General features: G+C 46.1%; 1 protein-coding gene across 1 annotated transcript in view; it reads left to right on the plus strand.

Moving 5' to 3' along the window:
• Positions 1-1,626: 1,626 nt before the first annotated feature.
• FSHR (follicle stimulating hormone receptor) overlaps positions 1,627-15,931 on the plus strand; it is a 155,397-nt gene continuing 141,092 nt past the window's right edge. Inside the window, exon 1 of the mRNA XM_074947147.1 lies at positions 1,627-1,811. Coding sequence (XP_074803248.1) covers positions 1,627-1,811 — 185 coding nt within the window. The remainder of the gene's footprint in view (positions 1,812-15,931) is intronic.

Below are 15,931 nucleotides of genomic sequence, written 5' to 3' on the forward strand. Positions count from 1 at the left end.
TCTAGAACCATCCTCTTTGGAACCACCTCTCAGGTAGTTGAAAGCAGCTATCAAATCCCCCCTCATTCTTCTCTTCTGTAGACTAAACATTCCCAGTTCCCTCAGCCTCTCCTCATAAGTCATGTGTTCCAGACCCCTAATCATTTTTGTTGCCCTTCGCTGGACTCTCTCCAATTTATCCACATCCTTCTTGTAGTGTGGGGCCCAAAACTTGACACAGTACTCCAGATGAGGCCTCACCAATGTCGAATAGAGGGGAACGATCACGTCCCTCGATCTGCTCGCTATGCCCCTACTTATACATCCCAAAATGCCATTGGCCTTCTTGGCAACAAGGGCACACTGTTGACTCATATCCAGCTTCTCGTCCACTGTCACCCCTAGGTCCTTTTCCACAGAACTGCTGCCTAGCCATTCGGTCCCTAGTCTGTAGCGGTGCATTGGGTTCTTCCGTCCTAAGTGCAGGACCCTGCACTTATCCTTATTGAACCTCATCAGGTTTCTTTTGGCCCAATCCTCCAATTTGTCTAGGTCCCTCTGTATCCTATCTCTGCCCTCCAGCGTATCTACCACTCCTCCCAGTTTAGTATCATCCGCAAATGGATGAAATGGAGCTCTTACCAGTACGGGGCCAGCTCTGGCTCCCCTGGAAAGGGCGGGGCCTCAGGCAGAAGGGATGGGGCTGGGGTCAGCATCCCTACTGGCCCATCTGTGCTGCCTGGCCTGCGCCACCCGGGCGGGTCCAGCGGTGATTTAAAGGGGCGCAAAAGGGGCAGTGACGTGAAAGTGCAACTGTGGCAGCGGTTTAAGCAGTATCCTTAAAGCTCTGCTGTGGCAGCACTTTAAAATCAGTGGTAAGGGCTGGTACTGGCAGCTACTTTTTACCGGTACGCCATACCAGCCCATGCCGCTTTACTTTCACCCCAGTGAAGATTAAATTGACTCCTTGTTCATCAGGAACCATTTACTGCCATTTACTCTCACCAGGGTTTCTCCAAAGACACAAGCCAACAAATGTGCTCAAACTGTGCCCTAAGAGTGTTAATTAAAAATGTGTATTTTGCTTTGGTTTTGGGTGCTGCATCCTTTTAAAGTCAAGACCCTATTCAGTAAAATCCACCATAGAATTCTTGTGTGCTTGTCACAGGAAGTCACAAAGTACGAGCAAAGAATTCAAGTCCTTGACTAGGAAAGCCAGCATACAAATATAAACACTGCATCATTTGTAAGGAGAGAGGGATCCAGCAATAACAGGTAAAAGTTCTTGGTCCCTACTAGTTATTGTTTAACATTGTACATGTAAAACACAGCTGTAGAAAGAGAACTTTTTGCATTGTAAATATGCAAAATATTTAAAACACTTTAATTAGATTATTAAGGTTCTGTGGCTTCATCCACACAACTTGAAACATAAAGTAAGTTTTATCACATAACAAGTTCCTGTTAGTATACAGTTCCCCACCACACCTTCCCTAAAATGCTTATGGAGCACAGGCCATGAACTGAAACTTGCAAAGAAGTCATCCCCTAAGAATCACATGATTCACTTCAGCTTTTAAGGCGGATCTTCAATTAGAGGAGTCATTCCTAGTCATGCAGTAGAAGGCTGTAGAGCCTTCCTTTTAAATGAGGGAGGAGAGCACAGATGTAAAGACAAACATGTCTCTTTTTTTAATCTGTTTGGTGGTTTTCCTGGGCAGTTGCTTTGGATGTCAGCATCATCTCTGTCAGTGCTCTGACAGGATATTCATCTGTCAGGAAAGCAAAGTGATCCAGATTCCTCGGGACATTCCCAGAAACTCCACTGAACTGTAAGTAAGGAAAGGGAGCTGTTGCAATTTTCAAGCAGCGGCTTTGCTGTTACCTTGCAAAATAAACTGCTGCTTGGCAAGTCAACATGCTCAGTTTTGGAGGAGTCCAGGGCTTTGTGTAAGAGACTTATACCAGCTGTTTTAAAAGCAGAGAACTCTGTCACGCTCATTAAACCACCATATCCCCCTCAAAACCTTAATATTCTATATAATAAGAGCCTCTGTTACTCTAATCTCTATTTTAACTCCTTTGTTGAGAAAAGATCAGTTAAACATTGCAAAGTGTATGCTTCAAAAGGAATCTATTTTTTTATTATTAGTATTATCCTAGCATCTAGGAATCTAAGCTTTCCTTACAACCTGCTTTAGCATAACTGAAAATGAGTGGAATATGTACCATGTTTTGTTTGCCATAAGGAACTTTGGAAACATTTTGTTTGTACAGTAGTAACTCTCTAGAGAAGTGTTGATTTGCCAAAAAGGAACTTGTGGTTTTCATGTGCAGTCATGCAGCACTTTACAGGGTTATCAGTCCCTCCCACCCACACCCCCCAAAAATTTCTGAATAAAAAGGTGATTCTGATCATTCATTGAAACACTGACTGCATTCATGATGATAAATAAAGCAAAGATTTAGCGTTGTCTCAGCTAATTGCTTTATAGTTTTTAGAGTTTCTAGTTGTTTCCCATAGGATGACATGTACAGTACTAGACATCAGATATCTTCCAATATGGTGACAAGACTAGTGAGATAATTCTCAAAGCTAATATTAACCATTAAAATAAGCCAAAGTGTTTTCTCTCTTTCTTTGCTTTAAAGCACCTTCATCCATTATCAGCTAATATCACAAACCTAACGTAAAATGAGCATACCTGGGTAAATCCTTTAATAGTAATTATAGCAACCAGTTTGGATGGAAGGGCCAAGGCAGAATAACACAGCTGATGGTTCACTAGCTAGATCTTACAAACCATTTTACATCTGTTATGCTAAAATTACCCCACAGCTTTTGAGCACAAAGGATTTTATTTTTAATCAACAGAAGGAGTGGTCAAAATTCGTGTTAGGCATTCAGCTTAAATAAAAGCAATAGACTGCAGTGAGACTCTTGAAAAAATGACTAAATTAACTACAGGAAGACAGTGAATATTTAAATCATTATACAACCAACTAGAGGAAAATAATCCATGTACAATTTGGGTGGCCTAAATCCTGGGTGAACCACACTCCAAGTATAGATAGCTAATTGTGATTTGTTTCTTTAGATTACACGGCTAGAATCTGCCATCTAGGGACCACATAAATCAGTATATCCTTATTTTAATAAGGAAATGGAACTCTAAAACATACGCACCTGTTACAGTGGGGGCTTGTTAAGGAGTGGTCAGCCATTTAAGGAGTTATCAGGGGATTTCTAATTAGCTAGCTTCTCAGAATGACTATTGACCCTGTGGGTCAAACAGGCTATTTGGAGAAAGTCTTTGTATGTTTAAAAACAGTAAATAAATAAATAATATTTCAAGAAGAAAGCATCGAATTATATAGCCATGAGAAAAGGAGTACTTGTGGCACCTTAGAGACTAACCAATTTATTTGAGCATAAGCGTTCGTGCCACAAGTACTCTAAGGTGCCACAAGTACTCCTTTTCTTTTTGCGAATACAGACTAACACGGCTGCTACTCTGAAAATAGCCATGAGAGTTAGAAACACAGGCCAGACTGTCTTTTCACTTCCACCAGTTTTAAATCCCTTGATGAAATCTTGTCCCCACTGTAATCAAGGACAAAACTTTAATTGATTTCAGTAAGGTCAGGATTTTACCCATAGTCATCCCTAATATACATCTGTGTAAATGAGCAAAGAACTAGACCCTCACTATGAACTGTGTCAGAACTAGACTTAAAGGTCCATGATGTGTTAGAAAAGGGACTGTAAAAATGGCACCTTTCTGCTCAAGGCACACTTTGCTATGGGTCAGATGTACTGATTTAGCTCTGCACTCCAACTAGCACTGCAGATTCTCAACATAACTAGATTCTTCTCTAACCTTGCATTTCTTCAACAGCACGTAGGAGTCCAAAAGGATCCACAGTAATAATAGTAATAGTAATAACCAGTAATGAGGGGTACTATAAAAGAGGCAAACACTTTCCTCTTTCTACTGGCATCATATCTTTTTGCCTGGGCTCAGCTTCTGTCAGCTGCTTTTCACTCAGGTGCTGATTGTGAGAGAGAGCAGAGATACAGTACTGTTCATGTTTTTCACTTTCCTCTTCAGCATGGGCACGGGTCATTTGCAGGTTTAAACAGGGGCGGCAGGTTTGTATAATTTTTGGTGGTGCCAGAACAGGTCCAAGTCTCTCTCTCACGCACACGCACCCGCACACGCACCCACACACAAACCCCACCTCCCTAAGGGTTTGGGAGGAAGTTTGGATGTGGGAGGGGGGAGGTGCTGGGTTCTAGGCTGGGGCAGGGGGTGGCCTCTGGGAAGGCATTTGGGTGCAGGGCGTGGGCTCTGGGAGGGAGTTGGGGTGTGGGGTCTGGGCTGGGGCAGGCAGTTGGGGTGCAGGGGATGGGCTCTGGGAGGGAGTTGTGGTATGGGGGCTGGGCTGGGCAGGAGGAGTGGGTGTGGGGGATGTGCTCTGGGAGGGAGTTTGGGTGCGGGGTCTGGGCTGGGGGTTGGGGTGCAGGGGGTGAGGGTTCTGGCTGTGGGCACAGGTTCTGGGATGGGGCAGGACCAGGGTTGAGGAGCTTGGGGTGCAGACAGGCTGCCCTGGGGCTAGGGCCAGACCGGAGGACTCCCCCTAACCCTCTTCCCCCACTACTGCTGCCCCTCACCGTAGCCTCATTGGGGGTGGGGGATGGGGCTGCCTGTAGCCTAGTATGGGGCAGAAGCAGTAACTCTGGGTGAGGGGGTGCAGGGTGTCACAACAGTCATAGAATATCAGGGTTGGAAGGGACCTCAGGAGGTCATCTAGTCCAACCCCCTGCTCAAAGCAGAACCAATCCCCAACTAAATCATCCCAGACAGGGCTTTGTCAAGCCTGATCTTAAAAACGTCAAAGGAAGGAGATTCCACCACCTCCCTAGGTAACACATTCCAGTGCTTCACCACCCTCCTAGTGAAAAAGTTTTTTCTAATATCCAACCTAAACCTCCCCCACTGCAACTTGAGACCATTACTCCTTGTTCTGTCATCTGCTACCACCGAGAACAGGCTAGATCCATCCTCTTTGGAACCCCAATTCAGGTAGTTGAAAGTGGCTATCAAATCCTCCCTCATTCGTCTCTTCCACGGACTAAATAATCCCAGTTCCCTCAGCTTCTCCTCATAAATCATGTGTTCCAGTCCCCTAATCATTTTTGTTGCTCTCTGCTGGACGCTTTCCAATTTTTCTACATCCTTCTTGTAGTGTGGGGCCCAAAACTGGACACAGTACTCCAGATGAGGTCTCACCAATGTCAAATAGAGGGGAACAATCACGTCCCTCGATCTGCTGGCAATGCCCCTACTTATACATCCCAAAATGCCATTGGCCTTCTTGGCAACAAGGGCACACTGTTGACTGATATCCAGCTTCTCGTCCACTGTAACCCTTAGGTCCTTTTCTGCAGAACTGCTGCCGAGCCATTCGGTCCCTAGTCTGTAGCAGTGCATGGGATTCTTCCTTCCTAAGTGCAGGACTCTGCACTTGTCCTTGTTGAACCTCATCAGATTCCTTTTGGCCCAATCCTCTAATTTGTCGAGGGCCCTCTGTATCCTATCCCTACCCTCCAGCGTATCTACCCCTTCTCCCAGTTTAGTCTCATCTGCAAACTTGCTGACGGTGCAATCCACTCCAGATCATTAATGAAGATATTGAACAAAACCGGCCCCAGGACCGACCCTTGGGGCACTCCGCTTGATACTGGCTGCCAACTAGACATGGAGCCATTGATCACTACCCATTGAGCCTGACAATCTAGCCAGCTTTCTATCCACCTTTATAGTCCATTCATACAGCCCATATTTCTTTAACTTGCTGGCAAGAATACTGTGGGAGACCATATCTAAAGCTTTGCTAAAGTCAAGGAATAACACGTCCACTGCTTTCCCCTCATCCACAGAGCCAGTTATCTCGTCATAGAAGGCAATTAGATTAGTCAGGCATGACTTGCCCTTGGTGAATCCATGCTTCAGTTTCTTCAGTTGTACAATGTTGATAGTCATAAGTTGCCTACTTCACAATGTTGTATAAACTAGTTAGTGTTTGGAATGTGAAAAGCCCCATGCAGGTACTACATTTTATTATCTCAATGAGTCAGGCATGTCTTCATCTCTACCCTGAACCCTGGTGCTACTCCAGTCAAACATGGCACAACAAGTTGTACCTAAGAGGAGTTTCCCAGAGTACATAGTGTATGAGATGTGAGCGTACAATATGAAGGTCCAATGCAGAAACACAGCCAGGATGAGAGACCTATGAGGTCAAAGGTAGATGGAGTATGAGCTAAGATGTGGTGAGGGGAAAGGGAGCCAGGAAGCCTGAGAGACTTGCAAGGGCAAGATAGAAGATAGAATCCAACCTCCAATTCATCTGAGTAGAATATGAATTCATACCCAGATGGCGAAGAACCATGCATTCAGCATTCATTTTCCTGTGCCACAAATTCTTCAACAATATATATTATTTCTCCAACTTCTCCTGACTCAATGAGTCGGCATCGTAGAGGATCTTGTGGAAATGAAAACAGCATGTCTTAGTGTTCATTGACTGTTCTTGTTTAATGTTAAATTTCATTAATCACATCTGTCATGCCCTCAGAGGTAGCCAAGATACTTTGGCAAAGGAAATCCTGATGATATCAAAATGTGAACATTGTTTGTAGTTAGAATGGGTGCATGTAAAGTTCTAGGTACTTTTGACAATGTTACCCTAAGTCCCATTGTTGAAAGAGACTGAAGGCTGGCACTACACTGACAACTTACATCTGCTGTGTCTCTCAGAGGTGTGAGAAATACACATGCCTAAAAGTTGTAGCTATGCTGATCTAACCCCCAACGTAGAAAATGATACATCAACAGAACAACCCTTCCCATTGCTGCAGTGGATATCTTGACTGAAGTGCTACAGCAGCATAGCTGCAGCACTGTAAGTGTAGACATAGCCTCAGAAGCCTGAGGATTTATCTGCATTGAGGCCTTGTCTACACTACAGGGGAAAATCGATCTAAGCTATGCAATCTGAGTTATGTGAATAGCATAACTCAAGTTGACATAGCTTAGATCTACTTACTGTGGCATCCACACTGTGCTATATCAACTGGAGATGCTCTCCTGTTAGCTTCCCTTACTCTTCTTGTTCCCGTGGAATACAGGAGTCGATGGGAGAGCAATCTGCAGTTGATTTAGCGGGTCTTTGAGTGGCAATGAATTGCTCACCGTGCATCAATCCCCCGGTAAGTGTAGACAAGCTCGTAGAGTTATTTGGGAACAGCTATTCTGGAATAACTTCATGTGCGGACACTTGTCTGGAATAATAGTTCCTTGTTCTGAATTAGCTTGATCTCTTTTGGACGTGGACTATGCAAAACCTGAAAAAGGCACTCTTAATGTGGAATAAAAGTGTCTTTACATGGAGTCTTCTCTGGAATAGCTATTTCACTTTAAATTCACACACTACTAAACTAGACTAACTTTAAGGTGTGGACAATGGGACTCAGGGCTTGGCTTTTAGCATTGCAAGACCTAAGGGCCAGATTTTTAAAAATATTTAGGCACCTAAAAATGCAGATAGGCACTAGTGAGCTTTTTAAAAGCACCTCAATGCCTAACTTCCATTGCTATCAATGGGATTTAGGTCCCAGATCCTCAAAGTTACTCAGGCATTGCGCCACTCAGCATTGCAATATATAACCCTGGGGTAGCCTACCACCTAATGGTCCCAAGCTAGACACTCTAGGCTAGATCCACAAAGAGATTCAGGAGCCTACCTGCCATTTTTAGGCTTCAAAATCTGGCCTTTAAATCCTCACAAACCTTGCTTAGGGGCTGCCTAACCCTGTAGGCACCTAAATTCCTTAGGCACCCAAGTGTCCGTCAGTGGGCATGCATGCTGCCACCTGATGCCTAGCTCACACCTAAACCCCAGCAGATTCACATATTAGGCATTCCTCTGCCTCTTAAGCCTCTGGGGCTTGATCCAGTAGGTATGTTTTGAGGCTGCCTTACCTACAGGTGGTGGCCCTTTATAGCCAATAGCCCTAGAGCATTCACAGGATATGGGAGACAGATTCAAATCCATACTCTGTCCGAGAGAAGCAAGAACTTAAACCAAGGTCTCCCACCTCCCGAATTCCTGCTCCTCTTGGACAGAGTGGGGATTTGAACCTGAGTCTCCCATACCCTGGGTCTTAAGTACTTAACTAGCTGACCTGGTGCACCTAGTGATGGACTAAAGAGATGTACCTCCCTCTGCTCAGGATCCTCAGCTGTGAACCCTCTCCTGGAGTTAGGCACCTAACCCAGCTCAACCACTTAGGTAGCCCTTGCCTTAGCAGCCAAAACCCTCTGTCTGTCTTCTGCTTATGCCTGATACCTTTTATGCTAGTCATGTTTTCTTGTGCCCCTATCTGTCTTTTGTGCAGGTGTTGTGTGCCCCCCACACCTCCAACCTATTGGTGGCCTACACTGGGCCCTCATGATGTGGGGAGTGGCAGGTATCAGGTCTTAGGCATGCTCAGAACATGCTTTATGAGTGGGGCCTGGCTGGTGAGATAGGTGGTCCCTGTCTAGTTTGAAAATCTCACTTTGTGGGTTCCGAGGCTTTGGCTTGAGCTAGGGATCAGAGCTGCTCATTAGCTGGGGTGGAAGGTCTCAAGGCTTAGGCAGCTTTGCAAATGTAGACCAGCAGAAACCTAGGTGCCTTGGGGACTTAGGCACCTGCAGGGTGAGCAGGCAGCTGAGAAGCAGTTTTGAAAATGTCAGTGGTGCCTAAATGATGCACTTAGAGCCTAAAAAGGCTGATAGGAACCTACATACCTTTAAGGATTTGGGCATACATGGTTTGGAAAATCCCACTAGGCACCTATATGAATCTTTAAGACCACCTGGGGCAGGGGTTGGCAAACTTTTTGGCCAGAGGGCCACATCGGGGTTGCAAAACTGTATGGAGGGCTGGGTAGGGAAGGCTGTGCCTCAAACAGCCTCGGCCCCGCACCCTATCCGCCCCCTCCCACTTCCCATCCCCTGACTTCCCCCCTCTGAACTCCCAACCCATCCAACCCCCCCCACTCCTTGTCCCCTGACCACCCCCTCCCAGGACTGCCTGCCCCTAACCGCCCCCCAGGACCTCACCCCCTATCCAACCCCCCCGCTCCCTGTTCCCTGTCTGTCCTGATCCCTATCTACCCCCCCACACCCCGACAGGCCCCACGGGACTCCCACTCCTATCCAACCCCACCTGTTCCCTGTCCCCTTACCGCCCCCCCCCCCGAACCCTTGACCCATCCAACCCCCCCGCTCCTTGTCCCCTGACCACCCCCTCCCAGGAACCCCTGCCCCTAACTGCCCCCCCGGGACCTCACCCCCATCCAACCCTCCCTGCTCCCTGTCCTCTGACTGCCCCGAACCCTATCCACACCCCCACCCCCTGACAGGCCCTCCCGGGACTTCCATGCCTATCCAACCGCCCCCCGCCCCCTTACCATGCTGCTCAGAGTAGCAGGAGCTAGCAGCCTGGTTGGAGCCAACCATGCCGCTGTGCTGTCCAGCAGGAGTGGCAGGCCAGAGCATGGGCAGCGCAGTGAGCTGAGGCTGCAGGGGAGGGGGGACAGCAGAGGAGGGGCCGGGGGCTAGCCTCCCCAGCCGGGAGCTCAAGGGTCAGGCAGGATGGTCCTGTGGGCTGGATGTGGCCCGTGGGCCATAGTTGGCCCACCTCTGACCTAGGGTTCCAGGTGTCCAGTTTTCGACCGGAAAGCCCAGTCAGAAAGGGACCCTGGCAGCTCCAGTCATCACTGCCGACCAGGCCATTAAAAGTCTGGTCGTGGCACAGTGAGGGCCTGGGGTTTAGGCAGGCTCCCTACCTGCCCTGGCTCCGTGTGGCCCCCTGAAGTGGCTGCCAGGTCCCTGTAACCCCTAGGCACACGGACGGCCAGGGAGGCCCTGAGCGCTGCCTCTGCCCAGGTGCCAGATCTGCAGCTCCCATTGGCTGGGAACCATGGCCAATGGAAACTGTGGGGGTGGCGCCTGCAGGCGTGAGGGCAGCGCATGGTGCTTCCCTGGCCGCCCATGCACCTAGGGGCTGCAGAGACCTGGCAGCCGCTTCCTTAGGGCTGTGATAAGTGCTGCTGGGACCCCGCACCCCCTCCTGCACCCCAAGCACCTACCCCAGCCTGAAGCCATCTCCCACACCCTGAACCGCATTTCTGGCCCCACCCGGAGCCTATACCGCCAGCCCAGTGCGCATACACCCCTGAACCCCAACCCACTGCCCCAGCCCGGAGCCCTCTCCCGCACACCAAAACCCTCATCCTCGGCCCCACCCGAGAGCCTGCACCCCCAGCCAGAGCCCTCACCCCCCCTCTGGCACCCTAACCCCCTGCCCCAGCCTGATGAAAATGAGTGAGGGTGGGGGAGACCGAGCGACTGTGGGAGGGGTGATGGAGCAAGCAGGGGGTGGGCTTTCAGAGAAGGCGTGGGGCACTGGCAGGGCCTCAGGGAAGGGGCGGGGCAGGAGGCAGGTTGGGGATGTTCGGTTTTGTGCGATTAGAAAGTTGGCCACCCTATACCCACCCCTAAATACCTTTAAAATATAAGTCCCTTTTTCAAAAATGACTTAGGTACTTAGAAGCCTAAGCCCATTCACGTTCAATGAGACTTAGGTGTCTAATTCCCTTTTGAACATGGGAGTTAGTCATCCCATTGATTTTAGTAGGAGTTAGGCACCTACTCAAAAGGGATGTATCTGCACTTTAGGCCTTGCAATACTCGGCCTTTTGTGCTCTTTAAAGTTTTACCTTAGTGTTTTGAAATATTTTACTATTTCCAGCAATATTTCTGAAACTATATACAGGGGAATCCCTCTAGAAAGGGTAGAATCTTTTGAAATCGTACACATTTTTAAAGGTGCCCACTGAAACACTTCAAGAAGACTGTTAAATGCTCTTGAAAAGTAAATGTCATAGTTGTGGCTAATTCACGCAGGATAACCACCTACTACTGCAACAAACTATGGGGTTATTCCTTTAGTTTAAGTTGTGATGCTGAAGGGTTCAAATTATTTTGACATGTTGTAGGGGTCATTAGAAGTGCATTGGAAAAGCATCAGCAAATTAAATATTTACCATCTTTCATCTATTTGTTTTTTCCTTTTCTTAGAAATAAGAAAACAGTTTCTAGGAAAACTATCTAAAGTAGAAACACTAAATAGTGAACAGCGTAACCGCTTTGAAAGTCTAAAAGTGTTTGGGACAAGTCCACAGTTAACTTAAACTGACATTTTCACCAGCTGAGGATCAGGCCCCTGTCAACTGTTCATTGTGGAAGACCACTAACTCTTAATAGCAGCTGTTGGTAATGATTAATCTTTGTGCCAAAAAATATCTTATAAAAGGTATGTGCTATTTTTCATAATGGAGTATATTGGTTTTGCCTTTGATGGGTAAACACCTTAGTAGAAATGGTCACATTCTTTTTCAGAACTTGAGCTTTCCAGATAAAACATGTAAATTATTTTACACTCTTTGCCTCTCGTTTGATTAGACTGCTCTCTGTAGCAATAAAATTTAGGTCATTAAAATATCAAGTCATAGGTCAGATTCAAGCCTGGATTTCACACAAGTTCTGAGAATATAGAAAATTATTCTTCCTGATTGCCTTGCAATTACATTAGCTTTAATAAGGAGTCCTATTGAGCCATCTTTACTCAAGCATATAAATATTAATCCAATCCTGCAATCCTTGCTAAGGGCCAGATTTTTAAATAATATCTAGCATTGCAAAAAGTGATTTAGAATCCTCAATCTCATTTTCAAAAGGGATTTAGGCCCTTGGGAGCATAAATCCCATTGATAATCCTAAATCAGATAAAAGAAAAGGAGTACTAGTGGCACCTTAGAGACTAACCAATTTATTTGAGCATAAGCTTTCGTGAGCTACAGCTCACTTCATCGGATGCATTCAGTGGAAAATACAGTGAGGAGATTTATATACACACAGAACATGAAAAAATGGGTGTTATCATACACACTGTAAGGAGAGTGATCACTTAAGATGAGCTATTACCAGCAGGAGAGCGGGGGGGGGGGGGGGTGAGAGAAGAAAACCTTTTGTAGTGATAATCAAGGTGGGCCATACTACAAAAGGTTTTCTTCTCTGCCACCCGCCCCCCCCCCCCCAAGCTCTTCTGCTGGTAATAGCTCATCTTAAGTGATCACTCTCCTTACAGTGTGTATGACAACACCCATTTTTTCATGTTCTGTGTGTATATAAGTCTCCTCACTGTAATTTCCACTGAATGCATCCGATGAAGTGAGCTGTAGCTCACGAAAGCTTATGCTCAAATAAATTGGTTAGTCTCTAAGGTGCCACAAGTACTCCTTTTTCTTTTTGTGAATACAGACTAACACAGCTGCTACTCTGAAACCTAAATCAGATAGGCGTTGTAACACAGGGCATAGCAACACCTTGGCCTTTGTTCTTATACATATTGCTTCACTAAAACAACAAGGAGTCTGGTGGCACCTTAAAGACTAACAGATTTATTTGGGCATAAGCTTTCATAGATAAAAAACCACTTCTTCAGATGCATGGAGTGAAAATTACAGATGCAGGCATTATATACCGATACATGAAGAGGCACTGAAATCCATGCATGCGTAAGAGTTGCAGGAAATTTACTTGGGATCTCTCTTTTTTTTTTTTTTTTTCCTTTCAATCTCTTCCAATATTTATCTTTCTAGTCTCCAGGATTCAGGTCCATTGCTTGTGGAATCAAGAGCAGAAAACAAAGAGCTCTCCATTTATGTATGTGGCCAAAAAGCATCACAACCCGTTCTGTACAAACACTGACAGAAGCGTTAGAAGAATCATCCAATTCCAGAAAATAATTTGGAATATCAAAAATGTCTTAAGCGTCCCAGGCCCAATAACAAAAACGTTTCTCAAGTTCAGGCTTAAAAAGCGTACTATTTTCTAATGGGACAAATGCTGTGTATCTCATCTAATTTCCCAAAAAACAAACTCTCCAGACAGATGGAACGATCAGTTATTAAACTCAGATAGGAACGTCACAAAATGTTTCTGGAAACAGAACTCTCTGCTCAAATTCTCTGGAGGAGGAGGAGGAGGGAGGCAGGGGTGGGGGAGGGAACACTATTTACTGTAATGCTTTGAAATGTTTTTAAATGAAGCTCAGGAAACTTTGGGTTTGGGAACATCAGTGTTGTTAAGGAATGAAAATGTTATTGAGAGGAATGGGGGAGAAAGAGGAGGACACAGTTTTGTTCTGAGCTAGATAAAAGGGCTTCTGATGTACTATATGCACATTCCAAACATAGCATGAAAGTGAGAATCCTGCAAGATGGGGATGAGGCAAAAGCTTTGCTTTTTCCTCATTTGGTTTCTTTTAGTAGGGGGGAGAGAGAGAAACCGTTTTTTTTTTTTGGTTTTTTTTTTTTTTAAAAGCTGGTGACCTAGGAGATAGGCAAGGGAGATAGAAGAACAATTATATTGGCACTTCTTTTTTTCATATTTGATAAAGTTACCAGGGGAGAGTGCAAGGAGAGGAGGGAGGTGCTGTCTTTTTTGTAACTGAAATATTCTCTTGACAAAATGGGTGGAGAAGGGAAAATAGTTAAAAATACCTCTTAAAAAATTTAGAGGAAGACTGTCAAGCTGGCAGGTTAAGAATGTGACCGGCTTTCTTTATTTACCTGCTTGAAGTCCGTGTCATACTTGCCCTCTGTTACAAGTGGAGAACCAGTGTTAACAAGGCCAATTCAGTCAGGGTGGATGTGGTCCGCTCCCAATAATTGGTGAGGAGGTGTCAATGCCAAAAGAGGGAAAATTGCTTTTTTAGTGAGCCAGCCACTCCCAGTCCCTATTCAATCCCAAATTAATGGTGTTAAATTTGCAAATGAATTGTAGCTCTGCAGTTTCTCTTTGGTCTGTTTCTGAAGTTTTTTTTTGTTTAAGTGTGGCTACTTTTAGATCTGTTATTAAATGTCCAGGGAGACTGAAGTGCTCTCCTACTGGCTTTTGTATGTTACCATTCCTGATGTCTGATTTGTGTCCATTTATTCTTTTATGTAGAGACTGTCCAGTTTGGCCAATGTACATGGCAGAGGGGCATTGCTAGCACACGATGGCATAAATCACATTTGTAGCTGTGCAGGTGAATGAGCCCCTGATGGTGTGGCTCATGTAGTTGGGTCCTCTGATGGTGTCGCTAGAGTAGATATGGGGACAGAGTAGGCAATTAGGTTTGCTACAGGGATTGGTTCCTGGGTTAGTGTTTCTGTGGTGTGGTGTGTAGTTGTTGGTGAGTATTTGCTTCAGGTTGGGGGGCTGTCTGTAAGCAAGGACTGGCCTGCCTCCCAAGTTCTGTGAGAGTGAGGGGGGGAAGGGGGCTCTGGCTGGGGGTGCAAGCTCTGGGATGGGGCTACAGATGAGGGTTTGGGGTGCAGGAGGGTGCTCCGGGCTGGGGATGAAAGGTTTGGAGGGCAGCAGGTGGGATCAGGTCTGGGGCAGGGGGTTGGGGCGTGGGAAGGGTGCAGGCTCCGGGAGGTGCTTACCTCAGGTGGCTCCTGGAAGCAGTGGCATGTCCCCCCTCCAGCTCCTATGCATAGGCGCAGCCAGGGGGCTCCGCAAGCTGCCCCTGCACCAACTGGCGCCCCCACAGTGCCCATTGGTCGGGAACCGTGGCCAATGGGAGCTGCAGTGGCGGTGCCTGCGGACAGGGGCAGCATGTGGAGCTCCCTGGCTGCCCCTATGCGTAGGAGCAAGAGGGGGACATTCCGGCTGCTTCCCGGGAGCCTGCCAGTTCCTCTGTGTGGCACCACCAACCAGACAGTGAATGGCCCAGTCAGCACCGCCAGGATCCCTTTTTGATCAGATGTTCCAGTCGAAAACTGGACACCTAGTCACCCTACAGTCAAAGGAGAAATGACTTTCAAGAGGGTACACACACACACACTCACAATCACAAATCAATAGCAGAGGTGAAACGAAAACCCAGTCAGTGCACTAATCTCTAGTCTACACTCCTTTTGCAATATATTTCTAGGGCTTTTTTAAGTACCTATTGTACCTTCATATGCCTTTATAATAACTTTTCTCATCACAGAAAAGCTTTACACTTAGCAGCATGGAGTGCATACCTGCTGTCTTGTAAAAACAAAAGGAGTACTTGTGGCACCTTAGAGACTAACCAATTTATTTGAGCATAAGCTTTCGTGAGCTACAGCTCACTTCATCGGATGCATACTGTGGAAAGTACAGAAGATCTTTTTATACACACAAACCATGAAAAAATGGGTGTTTACCACTACAAAAGGTTTTCTCTCCCCCCACCCCACTCTCCTGCTGGTTATAGCTTATCTAAAGTGATCACTCTCCTTACAATGTGTATGATAATCAAGGTGGGCCATTTCCAGCACAAATCCAGGGTTTAACAAGAACGTCTGGGGGGGGGGTAGGAAAAAACAAGGGGAAATAGGTTACCTTGCATAATGACTTAACCACTCCCAGTCTTTATTCAAGTCTAAATTAATTGTATCCAATTTGCAAATGAATTCCAATTCAACAGTCTCTCGCTGGAGTCTGGTTTTGAAGTTTTTCTGTTGTGATATCGCAACTTTCATGTCTGTAATCGCGTGACCAGAGAGATTGAAGTGTTCTCCGACTGGTTTATGAATGTTATAATTCTTGACATCTGATTTGTGTCCATTTATTCTTTTATGTAGAGACTGTCCAGTTTGATCAATGTACATGGCAGAGGGGCATTGCTGAAATTGTTGAAATCATGGTGGAATTCCTCAAGGGCTTCTTTTCCATGGGTCCAGATGATGATGTCATCAATATAGCGCAAGTAGAGTAGGGGCGTTAGGGGACGAGAGCTGAGGAAGCGTTGTTCT

This window comes from Natator depressus, chromosome 3, assembly GCF_965152275.1.
Source record: "Natator depressus isolate rNatDep1 chromosome 3, rNatDep2.hap1, whole genome shotgun sequence".
NCBI lineage: Eukaryota > Metazoa > Chordata > Testudines > Cheloniidae > Natator > Natator depressus.